Raw genomic sequence first — 25,578 nt, forward strand, 5'->3', positions numbered from 1 at the left:
GATGCTGCTGAGACTCTGATTCATGCTTTTATCTCTTCCAGATTGGACTATTGCAATGCTCTGTTTTCTGGTTTACCGCAGTCCAGCATTAGGGGTCTTCAACTGCTTCAAAATGCTACTGCCAGACTTCTGACATGAAGCAGAAGGTTTGACCACATTACACCGGTTTTGGCATCCCTTCATTGGCTTCCGGTCTCTTTATCTTCTCACGTCTTCTTATCTTAACACCTTATTCTTTAAGGTGTTACTGGCCTACAAAATTGTTCACGGCCTGGCACCTCTTTACCTGGCCGACCTGGATGAGTCTTACGTACTGGCTCGGGCCCTGTGTTTACAGGGTGCAGGTCTACTGTGTGTTCCTAGGGTGAAAAAAAAAGTTGGCAGGTAACAGCATTTTGTCACCGTGCCCCAACTCTGTGGAATGATCTGCCCATGCAGATCCACCAATCGGACTCAGTGGAGACTTTTAAGTCTAGACTGAAGACACATTTTTTTCCTTGGTTTATCACTAGTATTTTATGTTATTGTGTGTCGTCTTTTATTCTTTTTACTTATGTTTTAATTTTTTGTTGTGTTTTTAATCTCTTAATTCATTTTGTTCTGCTTTTTTAAATGTTTGTGTAGTGCCTTGAGGTGACCTCTATACAATTTGGTGCTATATAAATTAATACATTTGAATTTGAATTATAGGGTATGGCTATTTCTTGTGTGAAAACAGGTAGTGCATCCTAAAATTTTCAATGCTAACATTCGATTTCATTCATGGGACACTCTGAGGCTTCGGGAAAATATAGCTTTATAGAGGTGTGTGTGTGTGTGTGCGCGCGCTTTTGTAGAACAACACAGTTAACATTCACTGTACTTACCAAATATTTTGGACTTTCAAGTATTTTATTACATGTCAGGCACCTGAATTTGAAAACTGACAATTCCTACTACTACTACTGCAGCATACCGTTACTGTTATTAATAATTATCTTCATTATGTTGACAGGAAACAGATTTATTGTTACACAATTCTAGAATATCCTGTTGTAAATAATTATGGGCTGTGCACATCACTTTACTGTTGCTGTGCACCACATACGCAATAATAGAGAAAATCACTGCAAAATATCTTTTGTAGCAATAATGTAAACACATAATTACGATGACTGTACCATTTACATTTACTCCTGCCTGTTAAAAGTACATTTTTATGTTTAGCAGTGGCATTACTTTTGGTTCTCTGAATTTACAACTGGCCCAAAGAGTCTGTTTTTTGTTGTTGTTGTAAACAATGTAGTTTTTCCTGTTAAGTGTGAAATTATTGTGAAAAATCTTCGATTTTTGTTTATTTTGAAGCCTCACGTTACAGGTCAGTTTTGTCACTGTGGGCGGTAACCATGCGCAGGTATATCGTATTTTAACGAATTACATTTAACTAAATCCCCTGTCAACTTAAACGGACAATGGGGCCAGCCAATAAAACAATGGCTTTCATTCCGGTAAAGATTCCAGCCAATTGAGTCACGGAATAGGCGGATCCGGCCGGGGACGTTGCCCGGCAAACTAACTGATCCTGCCCAGTTCGATCGGCAACGGGAGCGGAAAGAGGAAAGCAGAGTGTCCGAAGGCAGTAGCCCCCACCACCGCCGGCCCAGGTTACCATCTAGCACCGGGAGACACAGCAGAGAGCCGCCGCCGGCAGAAGCCATTAACAGCACCAGTAATCATGAGCAGCGAGGCCGAGACACAACAACCGCCGCAGCCTGCTGCCGATGCGGAGAGCCCATCCAGCCCGGCAGCCGCAGCTTCCGCGGGGGATAAGAAGGTCATCGGTAAGTTAGCACCGGATAACGAACCATGTTAACGCTACTTTTATGAGGACTGTCTGAATGTCGAGTTGATGCCGACTCGTGAATTGCCGCTACTCAATATGTGGAATTTAATATTGACGTGTGTAAAATGCTTAAAATTAACTGCAAATACAGATCAGTGTCAATTGGATAATGTATCCAAGTGTCTTGGCTTGTTAACAATTCTGATCATTTCAAGCGGTAATGTAACATGACAATGTGCTATAATTTAAAACGTTAGCTCGCTCATCTGGATTACCGGCCTCCGAGTGTCGTTCTGCCAACACAGATCGGCGTGTTGCCGGCCGGACGAAACACGCCGAACGCTACGGTTAATCGTGACTGTGACCTCTCTTTGAAGCAGTCACTTGCCACGTTGTCAGCGAGACTCTAACCGATAGACACGGAAGGTTTATGGAATACAATGAGTTTTAAATTGAACGCGCCGCGACTGAGGTTGGAGTTTGTGGGCAGCGAGCTAAAGCAGCTAACTGTAGCCGACAGCCGTCTCTTTGTTCACGCCGAAGAATCCTCTTCAGCGTCCGCAGTTTTAGCGTTAAAACTGTAAATTGGTCCTTGCAAATGAGTAAAACCGTTACGTCAAATGCGGTTTTTACGCGTATTGTCACTTCAGTGTCACATGTTCTCAATTTTTCCTCGTTTGAAACGTTAGTAGCTGTCGCTAGGGCCTTCCTGTTCATGGACCTCCAGCTAACGAGGCTAAGTTAGCATAGCCGGCTAACGTTAGCTATTTACATGGCTGCGGGGGCCACCCAAAATGTCCGCCGTGTCATTAGTCATTTCTTTAGCGATGGGGTTGTTTTTCCTTTGGTAGAACGGCTACATCATCGGTCTAAATTGTTTTGGTCGTTGACAGCTGGTCAGAGTGCATCAGATGTGTTGTGACTGGGCTGACTCCCGTCCAGCCACATGGTTAGCTATGCTAACGAGCCACCTGGTCCTCGTATCGGTGTGCCACAGCACCACGTGTGGATCAGCGCGGCTTAAAACGCCACAGTGGGACGTGAAATGCTGACAGCAGCTACACGTCCAACCACAGCAACTCCACAAGAAAGCCAATAATGCGATTAATAACCGAACTTTATGCCTGCATGCGAGACGAGAGCTGCAGGTGGAAACCGTGTGTCAGGGTCGCATTAATAGTTTTGTCTTTAACAAAAAATTAAAGTAATCCTGTTGTAATTATTCATACTGTTGTCTTCAATGTAATTTATTTTCATTTATATTGCACCAAATCGCAACAAAGTTGTCTCAAGGCGCTTCACACAAGTAAGGTCTTCAATTACGTTGTTTAGTTCCCACAAAATGTTAAAACTGTAGTCAAATTGTTTTGTGTTTACAACCATGGCACCATTCCTGCTTTTATGGAAGTATCACAGTTTAGGAAAGGAGGAAGTTGTTTTCACGTGACATTTGGGCTACCACTTTTAGGGGTTTTGTGGCCCGAGACCATTGCTTAGGCGTATTTGTGTTTCATATCATGTGGTAGCAAAGTTTTTATTTGGTTTGTTTGAATCATTTTCTCACCACAGCTTTATTAGATGTGATTTTGCTAGTTGGGTGTTGCAAATTCCAAGTTCCCATTTTCCATAGAATTGAGCAGCAAATACAACAAACCTTACACAATATCAGCAGGAAGTAAAATTTGTCAGTCTTGTGAACGGTGAAAATGGACAGTGCCTTTGAATTTAAAAATGTGAAGCAGTGCCTGTTTTTTAGCATCACCTTTATTTTCATTGCACAGTTTAAACAGCACAACAAAATTTACTTATGCATCCTCAAAAACAATGCTTGCACTCATATATAACTTACTTGCACACACATCCACACACACTGCAAACTTTGAATTTTGATTGATTGGTGCTTTTTGTTGCTGATCAATTGTTTTGCCTGTAACAAATGCTCCAGTTAATCTTCTCCTTTTATAAACTGTAAAATATTTGTAGTTGGGAAAGTAAAGTCCAAAGCTATTTGTTTAGTCTGAGTTAACATTTCCCATCATCAGTCTGGCACTTTTCTCACATGAAGTCTTACAGTTCTTCCTGTTAGCGTAGTCAAATTGACATCCCATGATGGTGGAGTGAGTCACCTTTTACTCCATTCAGTGTAGAGATTCAAAAGGATAAATAAATGTTTGGGGGCAGAATCATTTGCTTCATGGCTTCACCAAGTGTAGCTGGAGCCGCTGACCCTTCCCAAGTGCCAGAGCTATAAAAAGCTCGACAGTTGGGGGTTAAATATAACTCACACTTTATCTCTGGCCTTAGTTTTTAATCATCTGTAGTTTTTCGATTCCTTTACTGTTTGTCATCTGCAGGTGAGTTGTGGAGTTTGAAAAGGCTCCTTTGCAGTGTTTCAGGCTTTTATCACATTAAGATGACAAACTCTGAACTGGTTCCAAGTTCTGAATGTGAGCCTTTGCTCCTTTTTGGTTTATATCACTATAAGTGAAGTTTAGCTGCTCTGATGCACGCCTGTAACTGGTGCAACATTTTGCAGGGTGAACAGTTGATTAATAACAAAACTGTTCATCAAGCCGACTCTTTCTGTCCTTATTATGTAACAGTAAAAATTACTCTGACATTGTCTTTGTAATAATGACAAACTTTTGTTGTTTCTGATTATAGCAACAAAAGTCTTGGGTACAGTCAAATGGTTCAACGTCAGGAATGGCTATGGTTTCATCAATAGGTAGGTTGGCCCTGCCCCTCTTAAAGACACGTAAAGGAACGTTCCAAATCCTATTATGGCTTTGCTTACAAAGTGAACCACATGATTTGTCTTCTCCTCGCTCTGCACTACTCCATGCTCTCTTGTTGGAAATATGTTTCCACATGTGCTGTAAGATTATACTGTCCAATTAATATTAATAATGATCTTCTTTTTCAGGAATGATACAAAAGAAGATGTTTTTGTACACCAGGTAAGCAGAAGGACATGGTTAAATTGTGAAATTAGACCTGCCAACTTGCATGCATTATTTGTGCCACACACACATTTTAGCATTAGATTATACCAGTGCAACTTCTCATTCAGAGGTGTACACATACACAAGCTAAAGTAATTATTGACCAGTTATGCTGGACATGTCTGTCTGCTGAAATGCAAAAGACCCTTCATAACGTCACATTCTGTCCCCACAACTAGTTTGGTCCAAAAATGTGAGCGAGACTCAAACACTTCTCTCATTGTCGATCAGAAAAGTGCACCAGACCTCACAGCTTCTGATTGCAAACCATAGCAAGTCTTTCTGTCTGGAAAAGGCTTTTAAACAATCAAAGTTAAGTGTCCAAATTAAGGTTCTTGTGTGAACCAGATCTTTCGTACCAAGTCAAGTTTTTCTATTATCTAGTGCTGTCTGTACTGAGGTACAGTTTTTAACACAATAGCTGTTAAATTCCAAGCTTAGAAAAACAATTCTGCAGCAGAAACTGATTTTCAGCCTGTTTGAAGCACGCATTGGCCAAGTCTGGCTCTTATGAAGCATTACTGCATCTCACTTCGCTTGCAGTGGAGTAGAGAGAGAGCTAGTCATGATAGAATGTCATTGTTGGTAAACACAAATGAAACAGTAGCCAAAGAGGAAAGTCACAGAGTGGTGTTAGGTCAGTCTTCCTTTACTGTCGAAGTCATGAAGCCACTAAATGCTTAATTACTTGGCAGTTTTTGCTGCGTTAAGGCTCCAGGTTGGCAGGATCCTTAATTCTATAAGTTGAAGTAGATATTAATGGGAAATCTAAGTTCTTGCCTTCCTAATTTCAGACAGCCATCAAAAAGAACAACCCGAGAAAATACCTCCGCAGTGTTGGAGATGGCGAGACTGTGGAATTTGACGTTGTGGAAGGAGAGAAGGTATGGGTGATACTTAATCAATAATAGATGACTTGCCTTGTAGGTTTTTAGCATGTTGATAATTTGGTTAGTCAGATACAGTTTCTTTTAAATGATTTCTCTTGCTCTGCACAGGGGGCAGAGGCGGCAAATGTCACCGGCCCGGGAGGTGTTCCAGTACAGGGCAGTAAGTATGCTGCCGAGAGGAGCCGCTTTAGACGGTATCCCCGAAGGAGGGGCCCACCCCGTGGTGGAGACTACCCTGAAAACTACCAGAGTGACGGCGAGGGTGAACCAGGCAGTGGCGGTCGTGACAAAGGCAGACGAGACGGGGGAGATAGTGCCCCTGAAGGAGATATGCAGCAACAGCAGCGCAGGCCCGCATACCCTGGCAGACAGCGATACCCACCATACTTTGTACGTAGACGCTACGGCCGCCGGCCCCCGTACACCAACGCACCACGCGGAGAGATGGCTGAGGTACGCCGTCACAGGGCTACTATCCTGAAACAGGCACTCGGGCATCCTATGAGAGTTTGCACCTCTGATATGTTGATGTCTTATGCAACTTTGAACCCTCTCCAGTGCAACATTCACGTGGTTGTGGACAGTGAATCTTGGTGTATCGGGGGTCTTTGCCATTTTATTTTTTTTTATGTATTTGTTTCTTTTCCCAAATTTACTCCAATCGGCCCCTACTGACAAGTTCAAATGCTGTCATTGGCGTTAATCCCAAACCTTCAAGCCTGCCAGTTTGGCTTCCCGTCAAAAACACAAGACACAAACTGTGACAGTTGTTATCGATCTGATTTTTTTTTTTTTTTTTTTTTTTTTTTTTTTTTTTTTTTTTTTTTTTTTTTTTTTTTTCAGGGTGGTGAAGGTGATGAAGGCCAGAGAGGTCCAGACCAGGGCAACAAGCCTGGGAGGCAGAATTACAACAGAGGCTACCGAGCAAGGTTCAGACCAAGGTCTGCATGTTGGCTCTACTGGTGCAGGGGGGCTGGCAGCTGCTCTCATCCTAAAGCCCAATCCTGCTCTTGGAGAAAACCTGCCCTGCATGTTTTTTTTTTTTGTTTTTTATTCTCTCTGCTCCACCCAAGTCTCATTAGCTTGGTTGAATGCGCGTATCTATTCAAGACCTGTTAAGCATCAAAGTTAAATAATCCTGTGCAAGTGGAGCTGATAGACATGAAAACATGCAGGGCAGGTTGTCTCCAAGAGCTCAATTGGACACCCCTGCATTAAGGCTTTTCTTTCTAATAACATGCAGCGGTGCCTACCGCGACCCTGCAATTAGCAACAAGGCTTCACAAGCAACTTGATTGGCCTGCGTCTGTATCTTAATGTGCATGTGAAAATATGCCAACATGACCCAAAATAAGAGGTTCATTGGTCCTAACCTGCATCTGTTAGAAGCAAACATTTCAGATCTGAACATTTATTTATAAGTTATTTATTGAACCTGTGAGTGCTCTGCTAATTACAGGGAAATATAAAACCAACTTAAAATTGACAAACTGCAGTTTCTAACTGGTGTTAAATCTACTCCCTTTTCTCAGTTGTGGACTTTGCATGGCCTCTGCTGTTTGTTTTTTTTTTTTTTTTTTTTTTTTTTTTTTATCAAGTCTTGCATAGCTCACAGCGTTTTGTGCTGTTTTTTGTTCATTTGTTTTTCCTAGAGGTCCGCCCCGTCCCAGACCAGTGCGGGATGGTGAGGAGGACAAGGAAAATCAGGGTGGTGATGGTGGTCAGAACCAACAGCCCCGCCAGAGGCGCTACCGTCGCAACATCAACTATCGTCGCAGACGCCCACAGACTGGTGGCAAACCTGGCCAGGAAACAAAAGAGGCCAAGACAGGAGGTGACCCATCTGTAGAGAAGACGTCCGCTCCCGAGGCCCAGCAGAGTGGGGCTGAGTAGGAAACAACCTGCCCACCGGCACCTACCATCTTTTACCATCGTCCGGGTGAGTCTTGAGCCTCAAATTCTAATATAAGCTTGTTACTTACAGTGATATCATGACTATTGACCCTGAAACACTTTAAAATCAGAGTTCAGGGGTCACATTACCTAATAAAAATCTGACATGCATATAAGTTGCCATGTATGTAGTGTTTGTTGCCACAAAACCTTCGTTTGTGCCAGATGGTACAGTGCATGTGAAGAATTTTGGTTCTGGTTATATTGGTCACACATCACAGCAGTGTTTTCAGATGGGCGCGTATGCTAACATTGCAGCAGTGTAAAAAAAAAAAAAAAATAGTGCACAAAAGTGTGGCTTTGCTTTTTAAAAGAAGATAAGCCACGGACAGCTAGCATCTAGCTACAGTACACTGTTATGGTTGGTATTAAAAGTAAACGTGATGGTGGGACCGGCCGTATATTTTTTTCCAAATCATGCTCAGACACGGTGCCTAAATGAGGCAGGGCGTAATTCAAAGTTGGTGATTAATAACAAAATGCTAATATGGTGTTACATTTCTCACACATCCCTGGGTGTGACGAACTAAACCGCTTTAGGTCAGAGCCCTCTGCCTGGCTGTGAACCCACGGACCTGCTAAACGACGGACACAGCAAAAGGCAGTTTTCAGATATGGCTTGGGCATGGCACGATAACGTCCAAGATGGCATGGCTCGCTGGCTGATGTTGCTGGTAGCAAAGTTAAACATCAGATAGTTCATGTTGCTCACACCAATTCACAATAAAACATTTAATGCCAGCATCCCAGCAAATAATTTTACTGTGAAATGCATGCTGTTAGTGTTTGTGACAGTTTAACTTGACAACACTGAGGAGACGTTAGCTGAAAATTTTTTTATTTTTTTTCCCCATACTAAGATCAACAAATTTCCCACTATTTGTACGTTTCAGTAAGTACATGAGGTGAATAAAGTCTTATACAATCCCTGGCAAAAAATTATGGAATCACCGGCCTCGGAGGATGTTCATTCAGTTGTTTAATTCTGTAGAAAAAAAAGCAGATCACAGACATGACACAAAACTAAAGTCATCTTAAATGGCAACTTTCTGGCTTTAAGAAACACTATAAGAAATCAAGAAAAAAAATTGTGGCAGTCAGTAACGGTTACTTTTTTAGACCAAGCAGAGGGAAAAAAAATATGGACTCACTCAATTCTGAGGAATAAATTATGGAATCACCCTGTAAATTTTCATCCCCAAAACTAGCACCTGCATCATATCAGATCTGCTCGTTAGTCTGCATCTAAAAAGGAGTGATCACACCTTGGAGAGCTGTTGCACCAAGTGGACTGACATGAATCATGGTTCCAGCACGAGAGATGTCAATTGAAACAAAGGAGAGGATTATCAAACTCTTAAGAGGGTAAATCATCACGCAATGTTGCAAAAGATGTTGGTTGTTCACAGTCAGCTGTGTCTAAACTCTGGACCAAATACAATATGGGAAGGTTGTTAAAGGCAAACATACTGGTAGACCAAGGAAGACATCAAAGCGTCAAGACAGAAAACTTAAAGCAATATGTCTCAAAAATCGAAAATGCACAACAGAACGAATGGGAGGAAACTGGAGTCAACGTCTGTGACCGAACTGTAAGAAACCGCCTAAAGGAAATGGGATTTACATACAGAAAAGCTAAACAAAAGCCATCATTAACACCTAAACAGAATAAAACAAGGTTACAATGGGCTAAGGAAACGCAATCGTGGACTGTGGATGACTGGATGAAAGTCATATTCAGTGATAAATCTCGAATCTGCATTGGGCAAGGTGATGATGCTGGAACTTTTGTTTGGTGCCGTTCCAATGAGATTTATAAAGATGACTGCCTGAAGAGAACATGTAAATTTCCACAGTCATTGATGATATGGGGCTGCATGTCAGGTAAAGGCACTGGGGAGATGGCTGTCATTACATCATCAATAAATGCACAAGTTTATGTTGATATTTTGGATAATTGAAAGGATGTTTGGGGATGATATCATTTTTCAAGATAATGCATCTTGCCATAGAGCAAATACTGTGAAAACATTCCTTGCAAAAAGACACATAGGGTCAATGTCATGGCCTGCAAATAGTCCGGATCTTAATCCAATTGAAAATCTTTGGAAGTTGAAGAAAATGGTCCATGACAAGGCTCCAACCTGCAAAGCTGATCTGGCAACAGCAATCAGAGAAAGTTGGAGCCAGATTGATGAAGAGTACTCTTTGTCACTCATGCCTCATGTCCATGCCTCAGAGACTGCAAGCTGTTATAAAAGCCAGTGGTGGTGCAACAAAATACTAGTGATGTGTTGGAGCGTTCTTTTGTTTTTCATGATTCCATAATTTTTTCCTCAGAATTGAGTGATTCCATCTTTTTTTTTACAGTTACTGTCTGCCACAATTATTTTTCCTGATTTCTTATAGTGTTTCTTAAAGCCAGAAAGTTGCCATTTGAAATTACTTTAGTTTTATGTTATGTCTGTGATCTGCTTTTTTTTTTTTTTTTTTTTTTTTAATACAAAATTAAACAACTGAATGAACATCCTCAGAGGCCGGTGATTCCATAATTTTTGCCAGGGGTTGTATTTGGTGTGAGTTCAAGTTTAAACTGTGTTCTGGAGCTGGGGTACTGAGGCTTTGCTGTTTCAAATATTCTAAATGGTCTGTTTAATTTTGTCTGAGTCTCTTCCAGTAACCTGTTTAATAGGAATCCTTTTATTTTCATGTAATTGATAATAAAACTGATTTTTAAAACAATATGAAATACTATGTTCAAATAATAGTTGGGAAAAACGGAAAGCCATTTTAGCAAAATGTCAAGACTTTGGCTGAACTCCCGACCCCAGGAAAGATCCAAAACTTTAAAAATGATTACGCAGGAAAACAGAAAAGGATACACTAAATTTTACATTCTCAATGATGATCCAGCGACATTGTACCATTGCTTAGGGAGAGCCCTGGACTGTTGATGTTGTTAAAAATGCAAAAGTACTTTATCACAATTACTCGATTAATCGATAGAATACTTGATTACTAAAATAATCAATAGCTGCAGCCCTAATAACAATTAATGACTCAAGGATTGTTGTTATTTCTAGTTTCACACTGCGTGTGAGCAAAACCTGTTTGTATACGGATTCCCCTCAAAATTTGTTTCTATGTTCATTTTATATCATCATATAAAGCAGCTGGCATCCTTATTGTTGCACTGCTGCCACCTAATGTATCAGTCCGTTATAGCAGTCCAAAAACCTCATTGAATCCCGTGTCTTTCAAGTATTTAAAAAGCCAACACTTCGCCCTCTCACTTAAACTTATTGCTAAAATACTTCCTACAGAAACTTCTTTCAGGCTTTACAATTGATTTCCTTCCATTTTTACACTTTATAGCTTTATTTTGACATGAAATGCGCTCCTCACAAAACATGTGTCCCAGTGATAAAATCAAACTTACCCCTCCCTTCTTCTATGATGCTTAATGGCAGTGCACTGCTGCCACCTGCTGCATCAGTCCATTATAGCAGTACTAAATCCACTGTCCAGAGTCCAGTAGTGTCTTTCAAGTACTTATAAAGCCAACACTTCCCCCTCTCACTTGACCTTATGGCTAAATTACTTCTTTTAAGCCTTAACAATTGATTTATTCAGTTTTTACTTTTTAATCAATTAAAAAATGACTAGATATATTTTGAGGTAAAATAAAAGCACTGTGCTAAATACTGTAAAGGTCCATTGGTTATGATTTTTATTTATAGTAAAACTGGTTGCATTTGAAAGCACTGCATTCTGGTGCTAGTATTTCACAAGGCTATAATAATAATTTTGGGTTTCATCTTTTGCAAAAACAAGCATAACTCAAAGTTCTTGTTTGATACGGTGGCAACACTTATTCATGGACAACCACCTGTAGTTCGCTCTCTTTTTACAGCACAAGATTTCCTGGATTACTCTGAGAAGAAAATAGAAGACATTAGGTTAAACATATCCCAGCATCCCTTAACCCAGCCACTACACCCTGCTATTGAGGTGGGCGCCATTACTGAGGTATTACCTAGATTTACAGAATTTGATAGTATCTCACTTGGCATGCTGACAAAAGTTTTTAAAAGATTTGTGCAGCATGTCTGTCACGGTCTGACGTCGCACAGAGAAAAGATGGCGAGAAAGACTTTGAAAAAGTTTTATAAGGACAAGAATCTGTGGAATTGTTGCTGGCTTCATCAACACACCTGAAAGATAAGACACGGGAAAAGTGAACTGTGCTATCAGGAAAACACAGTAAGAATTTTTCTCTTCCTGGAAAATAAACATTGTGCTGTTCAAACAGGATTTCAGACAAGATTATGTGACTTTATTATTAATGTTGACTTTCTTTTATTGGAAAAAAGACTGTGGCTTTGAATGGACTTACAGGAATTTACACAAGAAAGTGACTTTTTACTATAAGGTATGTTGTTGATATTTTACCATGATATGGTTTAACAGTCTTTTCAGTCTTCATAAATTTCACGTAGTTTAATTGTTCTGAATTAATGCATAATTTGGTTTACAGTTAAAAGGAAAATCATTCCAGGTCCTACTTCCATGTCTTATTCTGTTATTTCAACATCATCATTGACAGGTCAAATAAAAGGTTGAATATAGGATAATTTAAATACCCACTAATTTTTTTTTTCCCAATATTTTTTATTAGGAGGTAAGGCACAGGAACTAATGTCATACTTACAGTGATCAGATCGCATCTGCAGTGCAACTGTCAATAAACACAATCAGTATAATAGAAATACTGTGCATCACATTGAATAAAAAATAATGCATATAATAATCTGCCTCCTAAGGTTTTCTGTTTGAACAGGAACCGGAACATGAAAAGGCAAAACAAACGAAGTAAGACAATAAATAAATAAATAAATAAATAAATAAAAAAGGGAAATAAAATAAAAATAAAATAGGTTCATAACAAATAAAAAAATAATGAAGAAATTATGAGAATACTAAAAATATTGAGAGAGAGAGAGGAGGAGAGGGGGTCCATCAGTCATGAGGGAATGAGTTGAGAGAGCGAAAGAATGTTAAAAAGGGAAGCCATTTGTTATAAAATTTGTCAGTTACCTTTCACTGAATATCTAATCTTCTCCAGCTTTAAAAAAGACATGGTGTCATTGAGCCACTGAGCAGCAAAGGGCGCTTTAGTTGACTTCCAATGAAGAAGATGCCGTCTTGCCAATAGAGAAGTGAAAGCTAAAATATCTAATTGGTTAGAGATAAACGTGGTATGGTCTTCTGGGAGCCCGAATATGGTAACATGGGGTGATATTTTTATGGTCTTTGAAAGTGTTTTTGACATGGTATCAAAGTAGTTCTGCCAGAAGCGAGAAAGCAACGAGCAGGAGTAAAACATATGAGTTAAATTACAAAATGGAGCTTGGCATTTGTCGCAACTGTCAATGACAGTGGAATAGATTTGTGAGAGTCGAGGTTTGGAATAATGAACTCTGAACAGTACTTTAAACTGTATGAGGGTGAGACGAGCACAAGCTGAGCTTGTATAAATTTTTTTAAGAGCAATGTCCCACCAGTTATCTTCCAAATTCAAGCCAAGTTCTTGTTCCCAGGCAGCCTTGACTTTGGTGACTGGTGTGCAATCAAAGGACAAAATCTGATTATAAACATTAGATATGTGTGACTTCTGAAGTGGGTCATGGCTTAGGTCTTCCCACTGTAGAATTGGTGGTATTGATGGAAAAACTGGAAACAAGACCTTAACACATTGTTTAATTTGAAAATAACGAAAAAGATGAGATGGTGGAAGATTAAGTTCTACTGAGATCTGAGAAGCTGCGAAAAATACCATAAGTGTAAAGAGCTTTAAAACGTTTCAATCATTTATTATGCCAAGCAAAAAAGGTTGAATCTGTAATCGCAGGTTGAAATAAATTATTCCTCAATAAGGGAGTTAAAGTAGAGGTAGACTTGCCTCCTAAATTGATACCAAATTTTGAGTGTGGAATGAACCACTTGGTTATTTGTAAAGCAGGAGAGATTGGATGGAATAGAAGATGTAAGCAAAGTGATAAGGGAGGATGAATCACAAGACTGTGCCTCTAAATTGCACCATGGCAAATCTATTGATCTGAACCAAAATGAGGTCTTGTGAATATGTGCAGCCCAATAATATAATTGAAAATTTGGAAGTGACAATCCGCCATTGAATTTACATCTCTGAAGTATGGATTTACGGATCCTGGGTACCTTTCCACCCCATAAGAAGTGAGAAATAGTTTGATCAATTGTATTAAAGAACTGTTTAGGCAAAAAAAAGTGAGACTTATGCAAGATGTTCATTTTGACTGCATTAATTCTTCCAATTAAAGAGGTAAGCTCCCCCATCTTTGGAAATCAGATTTAACTTTAGACATTAAAGGCAAGAAGTTGGCAGAAAAAAGGGAATTTAATGTTCTGGTTACATTGATCCCTAGATACTTAAAGCCAGATGCGCTCAATTTAAAAGGAATATCGGATTGTTTGAGTTGTAATGCTGAAGCGTTAACAGGGTAGCATTCAGTTTGAGAGATATTCACCTTGTAGCCTGAAAATGATCCAAATCTCTGAAAAACAGATACAATTTTTGGGATGGATAGAACGGGATCAGAGACATATAACAATAAATCATCGGTATAGAGTGATAGCTTAAACTCTGTACCCAGTCGAGTAATCCCAGTAAAAATGGAGGACAAGCGGAAAAAGATTGACAGAGGCTCTATAGCTATTGCAAATAATAGGGGAGATAAAGGACACCCCTGTCTGGTGCCATGGGCAAGAGAGAAAAAATTTGATTGGATATTATTGGTGGAAATATTAGCTTGTGGAGATGTGTAATGGAGACGGATCCACGAAATGAACCCATCTCCCAGCTCAAATTTCTTTAAAACAGCGAACAAGTAGTCCCATTCAACCCTGTCAAACGCTTTTTCAGCATCGACTGAGATCACTGCTTCGGGTATTGCTGCAGTAGTTCTGGAATAGATAATATTTAAAAGTGTACGAACATTAAAGAAGAGCTGCCGCCCCTTAACAAATCCAGTTTGCTCAGGTGAAACAATAGATGGTACAATATTTTCCAGGCGATTGGCCAAGACTTTAGCCAGGATCTTAGCATCCACATTTATAAGCGACATAGGTCTGTAGGAACTACAGAGATCCGGATCCTTATCTTTTTTTAAGAGGAGACTTATGGATGCTTGTCTTAAAGTGGGTGGAAGAGTTCCCATTTGTAGTGATTCCATATGCACAGCATGCAATAATGGCGACAATTTATCCTGAAATTTTTTTAAAAACTCAACTGAGAACCCGTCTGGGCCAGGAGCCTTGTTTTGCATGCATCTCATAGCGAGATTTCTTTCTTCTGCTGTCAATGGTAAGTCAAGTTCTTTAAGAGAAACTAGGTTTATCACTGGGAAACTGAAACTATCTAGAAATAGGTTCATTTCTGTAGTAATACCCACTAATTTTGAGATTTGTTCTTCCCAGGAGATGCTGAAAAAGTATCATTAGATAAAAAAATAATTCTGGGTCCCCACAGAGCCCTAGACCCCGGCTCCCAGGGAGCTGTGCCCCCCCAGACCCCCTGCAACTTTTCCTCAGATTTCACAATTTTCATTTCATAGCCCTGTGAATGATTCTTCTGCTTAAAAGGGATTCGGACACCACTACGGTTGTGGTGCTGTTAGATCTCAGTATTGCATTTGATACCGTGGATCATCATATTCTACTTGATAGGCTGGAAAATCATTTTGGGATTACTGGGAGTGTCTTTGCATGGCTAACGTCATACTTGACCAGTCATTCTCACTGTTTTGTACAGTAACACTACCCCTGCCTTAGTGACATGAAATTTGGGGTTCCACAGGGGTCCGTCTTAGGCCCCCTGCTTTTCTCCCTGTGTATAGCACCCCTTGGGCACATATTGCAGCGTTATGGGATTACCTTTCACTGCCATGCTGATGATACTCAGTTATACATGCCGATAATGGCTGGTGATCTCGTTCACATAAAATCCTTTGAAGATTGCCTTGCATCAGTGAGAAGTTGGATGTCTAGAAACTTCCTACTTTTAAACTCTGACATTTGCCTTTTAGTGTATTTATGTATTTTGGGTCAAGGATGAACGACAACAAAACCAGATGTTGATGATACTAATATTTTTAGAGACACTAACAACAATGAACAACAGACATTAATATTTACATTCTGGACTCACACGGCAATTCAGCAGGGGATGGTAAATCATCTCTATATAAAAAGCGTGAGTACATTTGTGATTTTATTTAGTAAGTTTAGTGTACGTACATAATATAATTGTAAATATGTTTAAAATGCATGTATGACACAAGAAAATGAAAACACTTATTTCCATTGTTGTCCATATAAAAATCAAAGGACAAAATAGAAGTAAAAATAAAATAATGAAAATTGCCTTGTCTTGCATCAGTGAAAAACTGGATGTCCAGCAATTGCTTTCTTCTAAACTCGGGCAAGACTGAAATGATGGTTCTTGGTCCATTGAGACATCGGCATCAATTTGACCAGTTAACGCTTAGCCTAGGCTCATGTGTCATACATCACACTGACAAAGTGAGGAAACTTGGGGTGATTTTTGGTCCTACGTTGTCCTTTGACCTCCACATTAGAAATAGTATGAGGACTGCTTTCTTCCACCTGCAAAATATAGTGAAGATTCGTCCCATCCTGTCTATGGCTGATGCTGAGGCCCCGAGCCATCAGTTTATCTCTTCAAGATTGGACTACTGCAATGTTCTATTTTCTGGTTTGCCACAGTCCAGCATTAGGGCTCTCCAATTGGTTCAAAATGCTGCAGCCAGATTTTTGACACAAAGCAGAAAGTTCCATCACATTACACCCATTTTGGCATCCCTTCACTGGCTTCCTGTCCCAGTGAGATCAGATTTTAAGATTCTGCTGCTAGTGTATAAAATTGTTCAGACTGGCACCTCCCTACCTAGCTGACCTAATTAAAACCTTACATACCGGCCTGGGCTTTGCATTCTTCAGGGTGCAGGACTACTTTGTGTCCCTGTGGTGAATAAGAACTCTGCAGGTCATAGAGCTTTCTCTTATCGTGCCCCTGGTCTGTGGAATTATCTCCCTGCGTCAATAAAACAATCACATTCTGTGGAGACTTTCAAGTCCAGACTTAAGATGCACTTATTTTCCCTTTTGTATGGCTAGCATACTGGTATAGTTTAGTTTTACGCTTTTTGCTCTTTTAATTGATTTTATTAGGAAATGGAGCATGCCGCGGCCTCAACTTTACCTAAATTCTGGATCTTTTAGTGAAGCTTAGGCCTAGTGGCCAGTGATCGCCTTAGTATTTCTTCTGTTTTTCTTGTTTAATGCTGGCAAATTATACAGTATTTGTCTTTCTGATGCCTGATTCTGTTTTTTCTTTGTTTAAGGTGCAGCTCCATCCAGAGATGGGTGTGGTATTTGTGCTGGCGACCCTCCTGTCCTGTGCACTAACAGCATTTCCTGTATATTTGTTTTGTGAATTGTTCTGTAATTTGTCTGTAGCATGGCCCAAGCAGAGGGTCACCCCTTTGAGTCTGGTCTGCTTGAGGTTTCTTCCTTAGAGGGAGTTTTTCCTTCCCACTGTTGCTCTGGGGGTTAGTAAGGTTAGACCTTATGTGTGTGAAGTGCCTTGAGGCAACTCTGTTGTGATTTTGTGCTATATAAATTGAAATTTGTTTTTCACCACTTTCATCCCTGACATACACACATACTCACGTTTCATCATCATTAATTAACTGCTCTGCCAACTCAACTTTTCTCTGACAAAATACCGTCCGTTACACTATATAACCAGCAATGGAGAGGGGCGTTCCTATATGAGCCAACCATTCTCTATATACGCCCCAACTTTGGAGCCTTTTCTACACAAATACCACTCAAAATGAACTTTTTCCTTTGTTACGAAACAATCAAGCTACAGCTGGATCAATTAAAAAATTTCAGCCATTTCAGTACAGCAATCATTAAATCGCTCGGGGGGAATAATGGGAAAACAGAGGATGAGAATGACAGTAGTAAACCAGAATTGATCAGTATGTTTGGTATTTGGGTGATTATTTAACTACGGGCACTACTGGCCTTGTAAATGTAATTTCCACTACACCATTGCCTTACAATATAAAGCGCCTTGGGGCAACTGTTTGTTGTGATTTGGCGCTATATACATGTTCTCTGATGTCACTGTTTATCTCCATAGAAACTACCCAAACAATCTTTCATACAAACTGTTTAGGGACATTACAGTGTTGTGGTGGAAATTACGGCAATAGTGTGGGACAACTACATTTTGTTTAAAAAAAAATCACAACAGTTGTATGATATTGACTATCCCAATTATGTTTTTATTATTTTACTGATATTTTATTCAGAGATATTTTAAAACATTAGAAAAACGTTTCTTTACAATTCATTTTTATCATTGAAGATCAAAAGTCTGGGTGTGGGACAAGCACAAAACGGCAATATTTGCATATAATGATGCTGAAAAAAGGTGAGAAAGTCATCATAGACTACTAGAACAAATTTCTTAACACTTTCATTGTATAGATAACTATAAAAGTGTGAAATTTCCCCTTTTTTCTGTTTTTCATACAGTATGATCAAAGGACATAAGTGCCTGTAGTCTAAGAATCACCCATTTATATTTGTAACTTTTTTTTCTCCACTTTTGATACTGTGTGCTTCTTACCCTGTGTGCTGCTATACAATGCTGCTTAATTTCCTTAAGGGAGTCTTCAAGGGATCAATAAAGTTCTGTCTAATCTAATTGAGTACAGAAATTCTCCTGCCTCACCCACAGCCTTTGCAGACCACCTACTGACAACTGCTCTTCTCAATTTACTAGAAGAAAACAATCTGCATTGTATTTTCATTTTACTGTAAGCTGCTCCCTGTCTTATCTGAGTAGCCAAATAGAAATAATCTGTAGATATTTAACATCACACCGGCAGCGAATATGTATATTTAACACCTTTTACTGGACTTTGTATGACTGAGAAAGAAATCACACTTGAAATTACAAAAAATAAAGTTTTTATGGAAAATTCAAAATAGTCTCTGAAGTCATAACTGCAGTTGGGTTATAATAAGTCACTTTCACTTCATTAATTTTTAAAGAATACCCATGAAGCCCAGTCATACAGCCATCAGTGAATTATAAAAATAACAGGAAACACTGCTGGTGACCTTTGTTTATGTACTCTAAAATGTTTGGTGTGTTTTGAAGGTGCAGCTGATTGCACGCTTTCTCTCTGTATAGATATATCTTAATCTGTGTATGACAGACATTGGCTTTTGAAGTACAGTTGCTTTTTGAACAGTTACATCTTCAGAAATGAATGCATAAGAACCAGTTCTGTGTAACATTTTCATATAGTGAAATCAGAATATACATTAAATGGAGTCACGAATGTTAATTGAATCTTAATTACAGGTTTGGGGCTGAAGCATCAAATGTATCACTGAAATCAAATGATAAAGGTGTTGAACCAAACTTGTTGGCCAGTGTCAGAACCTGTGATTTGAGGTGAAGGACTTTCACATCCAAAGTTTCATCCACCAGCAGCAGAGTAGAATTGTTTTAAAGCAGCCAACTGAGTTTAGACCCAAATCCCAAGAAAAACCTTCAGAGCTGAACTCACTGCTATACAGTAGTGTTCAGAATTATAATAGTGCTATGTGACTAAAATGATTAATCCAGGTTTTGAGTATATTTCTTATTGTTACATGGGAAACAAGGTACCAGTAGATTCTCACAAATCCAACAAGACCAAGCATTCAATCAATTTTATTTATATAGCACCAAATTTTGAATTAACTGAAGGCTTTTCAGGGAACTTTTAGGACAACCTGATAGTAATGAATTACAATAGTCCAGCCTAGAGGAAATAAATGCATGAATTAGTTTTTCAGCATCACTCTGAGACAAGACCTTTCTCATTTTAGAGATATTGCGTAAATGCAAAAAAGCAGTCCTACATATTTGTTTAATATGCGCTTTGAATGACATATCCTGATCAAAAATGACTCCAAGATTTCTCACAGTATTACTAGAGGTCAGGGTAATGCCATCCAGAGTAAGGATCTGGTTAGACACTATGTTTCTAAGATTTGTGGGGCCAAGTACAATAACTTCAGTTTTATCTGAGTTTAAAAGCAGGAAATTAGAGGTCATCCATGTCTTTATGTCTGTAAGACAATCCTGCAGTTTAGAGAATTGGTGTGTGTCCTCTGGCTTCATGGATGGATAAAGCTGGGTATCATCTGTGTAACAATGAAAATTTAAGCAATGCCGTCTAATAATACTGCCTAAGGGAAGCATGTATAAAGTGAATAAAATTGGTCCTAGCACAGAACCTTGTGGAACTCCATAATTAACCTTAGTCTGTGAAGAAGATTCCCCATTTACTTGAACAAATTGTAATCTATTAGATAAATATGATTCAAACCACCGCAGTGCAGTGCCTTTAATACCTATGGCATGCTCTAATCTCTGTAATAAAATTTTATGGTCAACAGTATCAAAAGCAGCACTGAGGTCTAACAGAACAAGCACAGATATGAGTCCACTGTCTGAGGCCATAAGAAGGTCATTTGTAACCTTCACTAATGCTGTTTCTGTACTATGATGAATTCTAAAACCTGACTGAAACGCTTCAAATAGACCATTCCTCTGCAGATGATCAGTTAGCTGTTTTACAACTACCCTTTCAAGAATTTTTGAGAGAAAAGGAAGGTTGGAGATTGGCCTATAATTAGCTAAGATAGCTGGGTCAAGTGATGGCTTTTTAAGTAATGGTTTTAATTACTGCCACCTTAAAAGCCTGTGGTACATAGCCAACTAATAAAGATAGATTGATCATATTTAAGATCGAAGCATTAAATAATGGTAGGGCTTCCTTGAGCAGCCTGGTAGGAATGGGGTCTAATAGACATGTTGATGGTTTGGATGAAGTAACTAATGAAAATAACTGACAGAACAATCTGAGAGAAAGAGTCTAACCAAATACCGGCATCACTGAAAGCAGCCAAAGATAACGATACGTCTTTGGGATGGTTATGAGTAATTTTTTCTCTAATAGTTAAAATTTTATTAGCAAAGAAAGTCATGAAGTCATTACTAGTTAAAGTTAAAGGAATACTCGGCTCAATAGAGCTCTGACTTTGTCAGCCTGGCTACAGTGCTGAAAAGAAACCTGGGGCTGTTCTTATTTTCTTCTTTACGGAGGGCTTTTTTATAGAGCAACAGACTCTTTTTCCAGGCTAAGTGAAGATCTTCTAAATTAGTGAGATGCCATTTCCTCTCCAACTTACGGGTTAACTGCTTTAAGCTGCGAGTTTGTGAGTTATACCACGGAGTCAGGCACTTCTGATTTAAAGCTCTCTTTTTCAGAGGAGCTACAGCATCCAAAGTTGTCTTCAATGAGGATGTAAAACTATTGACGAGATACTCTATCTCACTTACAGAGTTTAGGTAGCTACTCTGCACTGTGTTGGTATATGGCATTAGAGAACATAAAGAAGGAATCATATCCTTAAACCTAGTTACAGCGCTTTCTGAAAGACTTCTAGTGTAATGAAACTTATTCCCCACTGCTGGGTAGTCCATCAGAGTAAATGTTATTAAGAAATGATCAGACAGAAGGGAGTTTTCAGGGAATACTGTTAAGTCTTCAATTTCCATACCATAAGTCAGAACAAGATCTAAGATATGATTAAAGTGGTGGGTGGACTCATTTACATTTTGAGCAAAGCCAATTGAGTCTAATAATAGATTAAATGCAGTGTTGAGGCTGTCATTCTCAGCATGTGTGTGGATGTTAAAATCGCCCACTATAATTATCTTATCTGAGCTAAGCACTAAGTCGGACAAAAGGTCTGAAAATTCAGAGAAACTCACAGTAACGACCAGGTGGACGATAGATAATAACAAATAAAACTGGTTTTTGGGACTTCCAATTTGGATGGACAAGACTAAGAGTCAAGCTTTCAAATGAATTAAAGCTATGTCTGGATTTTTGATTAATTAATAAGCTGGAATGGAAGATTGCTGCTACTCCTCCGCCTCGGCCCGTGCTACGAGCATTCTGGCAGTTAGTGTGACTCGGGGGTGTTGACTTATTTAAACTAACATATTCATCCTGCTGTAACCAGGTTTCTGTAAGGCAGAATAAATCAATATGTTGATCAATTATTATATCATTTACTAACAGGGACTTAGAAGAGAGAGACCTAATGTTTAATAGACCACATTTAACTGTTTTAGTCTGTGGTGCAGTTGAAGGTGCTATGTTATTTTTTCTTTTTGAATTTTTATGCTTAAATAGATTTTTGCTGGTTATTGGTGATGGTGCATTCATGATATGCACACTCTTAAGGCTATGAAATTGGGCTATTAGTTTAAAAAAAAAAGTAGAAAAGGGGGTGTTCACAATAATAGTGTGGCATTCAGTCAGTTTGTCAATTTTGTGGAACAAACAGGTGTGAATCAGGTGTCCCCTATTTAAGGATGAAACCAGCACCTGTTGAACATGTTTTTCTCTCTGAAAGCCTGAGGAAAATGGGACGTTCAAGACATTGTTCAGAAGAACAGTGTAGTTTGATTAAAAAGTTGATTGGAGAGGGGAAAACTTATATGCAGGTGCAAAAAATTATAGACTGTTTATCTACAATGATCTCCAATGCTTTAAAATGGACAAAAGAAAGAGACGCGTGGAAGAAAATGGAAAACAACCATCAAAATGGATAGAAGAATAACCTGAATGGCAAAGGCTCACCCATTGAGCAGCTCCAGGATGATCAAAACAGTCTGGAGTTACTTGTAAGTGCTGTGACAGACGCCTGTGTGAAGCTAATTTATTTGCAAGAATCCCCCGCAAAGTCCCTCTGTTAAATAAAAGACGTGTAGAAGAGGTTACAATTTGCCAAAGAACTTATCAACTGGCCTAAAGAGAAATGGAGGAATATTTTGTGGACTGATGAGAGTAAAATTGTTCTTTTTGGGTCCAAGGGCCGCAGTTTGAGACGACCCCCAAATTCTGAATTCAAGCCACAGTTCACAGTGAAGACGGTGAAGCATGGTGGTGCAAGCATCATGATATGGGCGTGTTTCTCCTACTATGGCAACCAAAGACATGGATGACCTCTAATTTCCTGCTTTTAAACTCATAAAACTGAAGTTATTGTACTTGGCCCCACAAATCTTAGAAACATGGTGTCTAACCAGATCCTTACTCTGGATGGCATTACCCTGACCTCTAGTAATACTGTGAGAAATCTTGGAGTCATTTTTGATCAGGATATGTCATTCAATGTGCATATTAAACAAATATGTAGGACTGCTTTTTTGCATTTGCGCAATACCTCTAAAATTAGAAAGGTTTTGTCTCAGAGTGATGCTGATTTGATGACTAATGACTAATTAGTCATTAGTCAAATAAATGACTAATTCATGCATTTCAGCTTTCAGGCTCCTCTCCTGTGGAACCAGCTCCCAATTCAGATCAGGGAGACAGACACCCTCTCTACTTTTAAGATTAGGCTTAAAACTTTCCTTTTTGCTAAAGCTTATAGTTAGGGCTGGATCAGGTGACCCTGAACCATCCCTTAGTTACGCTGCTATAGACTTAGACTGCTGGGGGGTTCCCATGATGCACTGAGTGTTTCTTTCTCTTTTTGCTCTGTATGCACCACTCTGCATTTAATCATTAGTGATTGATCTCTGCTCCCCTCCACAGCATGTCTTTTTCCTAGTTCTCTCCCTCAGCCCCAGCCAGTCCCAGCAGAAGACTGCCCCTCCCTGAGCCTGGTTCTGCTGGAGGTTTCTTCCTGTTAAAAGGGAGTTTTTCCTTCCCACTGTTGCCAGGTGCTTGCTCACAGGGGGTCAGTTTGACCGTTGGGGTTTTTACGTAATTGTATGGCTTTGCCTTACAATATAAAGTGCCTTGGGGCAACTGTTTGTTGTGATTTGGCGCTATATAAATAAAATTGATTTGAATTGATTTATGGTTTTGGGCCTATATATTGCATAACGGGTATCATGGATCAGTTTGGCTATGTCAAACTACTTGAAGGTCATGTTCCCTTATGCTGAAGAGGACATGCCCTTGAAATGGGTGTTTCAACAAGACAATGACCCCAAGCACACTATAAACGAGCAAAATCTGTGTTCCAAACCAACAAAATTAATGCCTCGCAGATGAAGAAATCATGAAAAACTGGTTATACAACTAAATAGTAGTTTAGTGATTCACAGGATTGCTAAAAACGCAGTTTGAACATAAGAGTCGAGGTTGTAGCGTCAACAGCAGATGCTACTATTATTGTGAACACCCCCTTTTCTACTTATTTTTTTTTTTACTGATAGCCCAATTTCATAGCCTTAAGAGTGTGCATATCATGAATGCTTGGTCTTGTCGGATTTGTGAGAATCTACTGGTACCTTGTTTCCCATGTAACAATAAGAAATATACTCAAAACCTGGATTTATCTTTAGTCACATAGCACTACTATTCTGAACACTACTGTATATATATTCCTAAAAAAAGCAAAACTGTAGAAACAAGCTTCTCAATTGTTACAAGAAATATTTAGAGGGGATCACTGTTGCCAAATGATCTACAACCACATGTAGGCGAAGAAGACCATGAACAGTCTTTTATGTTAAATATCCCAATAATGCAAATCTGGTTCTTTTGCATGTACTTCTGGGGGTCTTCGCCGTTACTTAGATGAAATAAGCAAGTACCATTTAGATCACACTGTGCTAATGCAGTTTCAGGTCTAATCAGTCTCTAAAGGGTCCTAACATTGCATTTTTTGTTCTCTTGCAGTTTTTGTGAACAAGAAACATCCAACAAGATCTGAGCAATAAACAGATTTGACTTGATGATCGTCACAAGCTTGCACCATGCATTTGACCAGAATACCACCGATTGCCTGCAGAATCTATGCAGACTCTTTCGTTTGTCTCCATTATTTTTATGTGACAGCTACAATGTTTTGGGGAAACAGCAAATGTTTTTCTAAATCTGTCCTAAGTTTTTACACCAAATGGTTTTTAAAATGAAATTTGATATCTGGTCAGTTTGACACTTTTGAATAACTTTTTATGTATTCAAACATTTTAAAAATGCAAGCTCAAATAAAAAAAGTCCAGAAGCCAGGAGACTTGTCCCAAGAGTTTTTTTTTTTATTTATTCTTTGAGGGCAACACAGAATAAGCTTCCACATGCCATATCACAGCTATTTAGAGACAGACTCAAATATTTCAAGTTAAACAGTGGTACGGTGTCATGATCTACATTTAGAGTATACATACCCTTTATACCACAACCCAAACTCATCTTAAAAACACACTGAAATATAACAATGAGCTTTAATAAGACATGTAATCTATATTACAAATTACTCATCTTTGAGGCACCAAGTCAAAAAAAAAAAGTGTACAGATGACACTACATGTGTACAAATACCAACATTACACAGCAAAACCTGTACACGTGGGATAAAAGTAAACCCTGCCGCTGTAACATAACAGGGCAGGTTTTCTTAAAACAGTAAGCTTTCTGTTGGTAATAATTAGATTTAATCATGTCTCTGGCCCGAGTCTCGGTGTTGAGTTGCGTCACGTCGTGCCGTGATGTTCAACAGAATTTTCTGTGGTTGGGGCTCAAACGTTTGTCTCTCTGCGCAGGCGCTTCATGCGCTGCATGTTATTCTCAATAGCGGTTGGGTTGGTGATCTCAGTGGCACAGCTGGCAGGAAACCAGCCTCGCTCTCCGTCTCGCATCCTCTCGCCGTAGCACCACGCTAAGAAAAGATTGTTTATGAAGTT

The 25,578-nt window shown here is 39.2% G+C and overlaps 2 protein-coding genes across 5 annotated transcripts in view; one reads left to right on the forward strand and one right to left on the reverse strand.

Moving 5' to 3' along the window:
- Positions 1 to 1,555: 1,555 nt before the first annotated feature.
- Positions 1,556 to 24,893, forward strand: ybx1 (Y box binding protein 1). 4 transcript variants are annotated; one of them, XM_034173168.1, is made up of 8 exons: positions 1,556 to 1,820; positions 4,487 to 4,550; positions 4,749 to 4,782; positions 5,622 to 5,711; positions 5,826 to 6,170; positions 6,561 to 6,658; positions 7,370 to 7,656; positions 24,575 to 24,893. In XM_034173168.1, the coding sequence occupies exons 1-7, from the start codon at positions 1,715 to 1,717 to the stop codon at positions 7,608 to 7,610; spliced, it is 978 nt and encodes a 325-aa protein (XP_034029059.1). In that variant the 5' UTR covers positions 1,556 to 1,714; the 3' UTR covers positions 7,611 to 7,656; positions 24,575 to 24,893. The 4 variants fall into 4 exon arrangements, with proteins under 4 accessions (XP_034029059.1, XP_034029061.1, XP_034029062.1 ...); XM_034173170.1 differs by having other exon boundaries at positions 6,561 to 6,646; XM_034173171.1 differs by having other exon boundaries at positions 5,826 to 6,107.
- Positions 24,770 to 25,578, reverse strand: part of arhgef16 (Rho guanine nucleotide exchange factor (GEF) 16) — a 37,063-nt gene continuing 36,254 nt past the window's right edge. The window contains exon 15 of the mRNA XM_034173167.1: positions 24,770 to 25,553. Within this exon, the coding sequence (XP_034029058.1) occupies positions 25,414 to 25,553 (140 nt within the window). The 3' untranslated portion in view covers positions 24,770 to 25,413. The remainder of the gene's footprint in view (positions 25,554 to 25,578) is intronic.

The sequence above is a fragment of the Thalassophryne amazonica genome, chromosome 6, assembly GCF_902500255.1.
Source record: "Thalassophryne amazonica chromosome 6, fThaAma1.1, whole genome shotgun sequence".
In the NCBI taxonomy this organism is placed as follows: Eukaryota; Metazoa; Chordata; class Actinopteri; order Batrachoidiformes; family Batrachoididae; genus Thalassophryne; species Thalassophryne amazonica.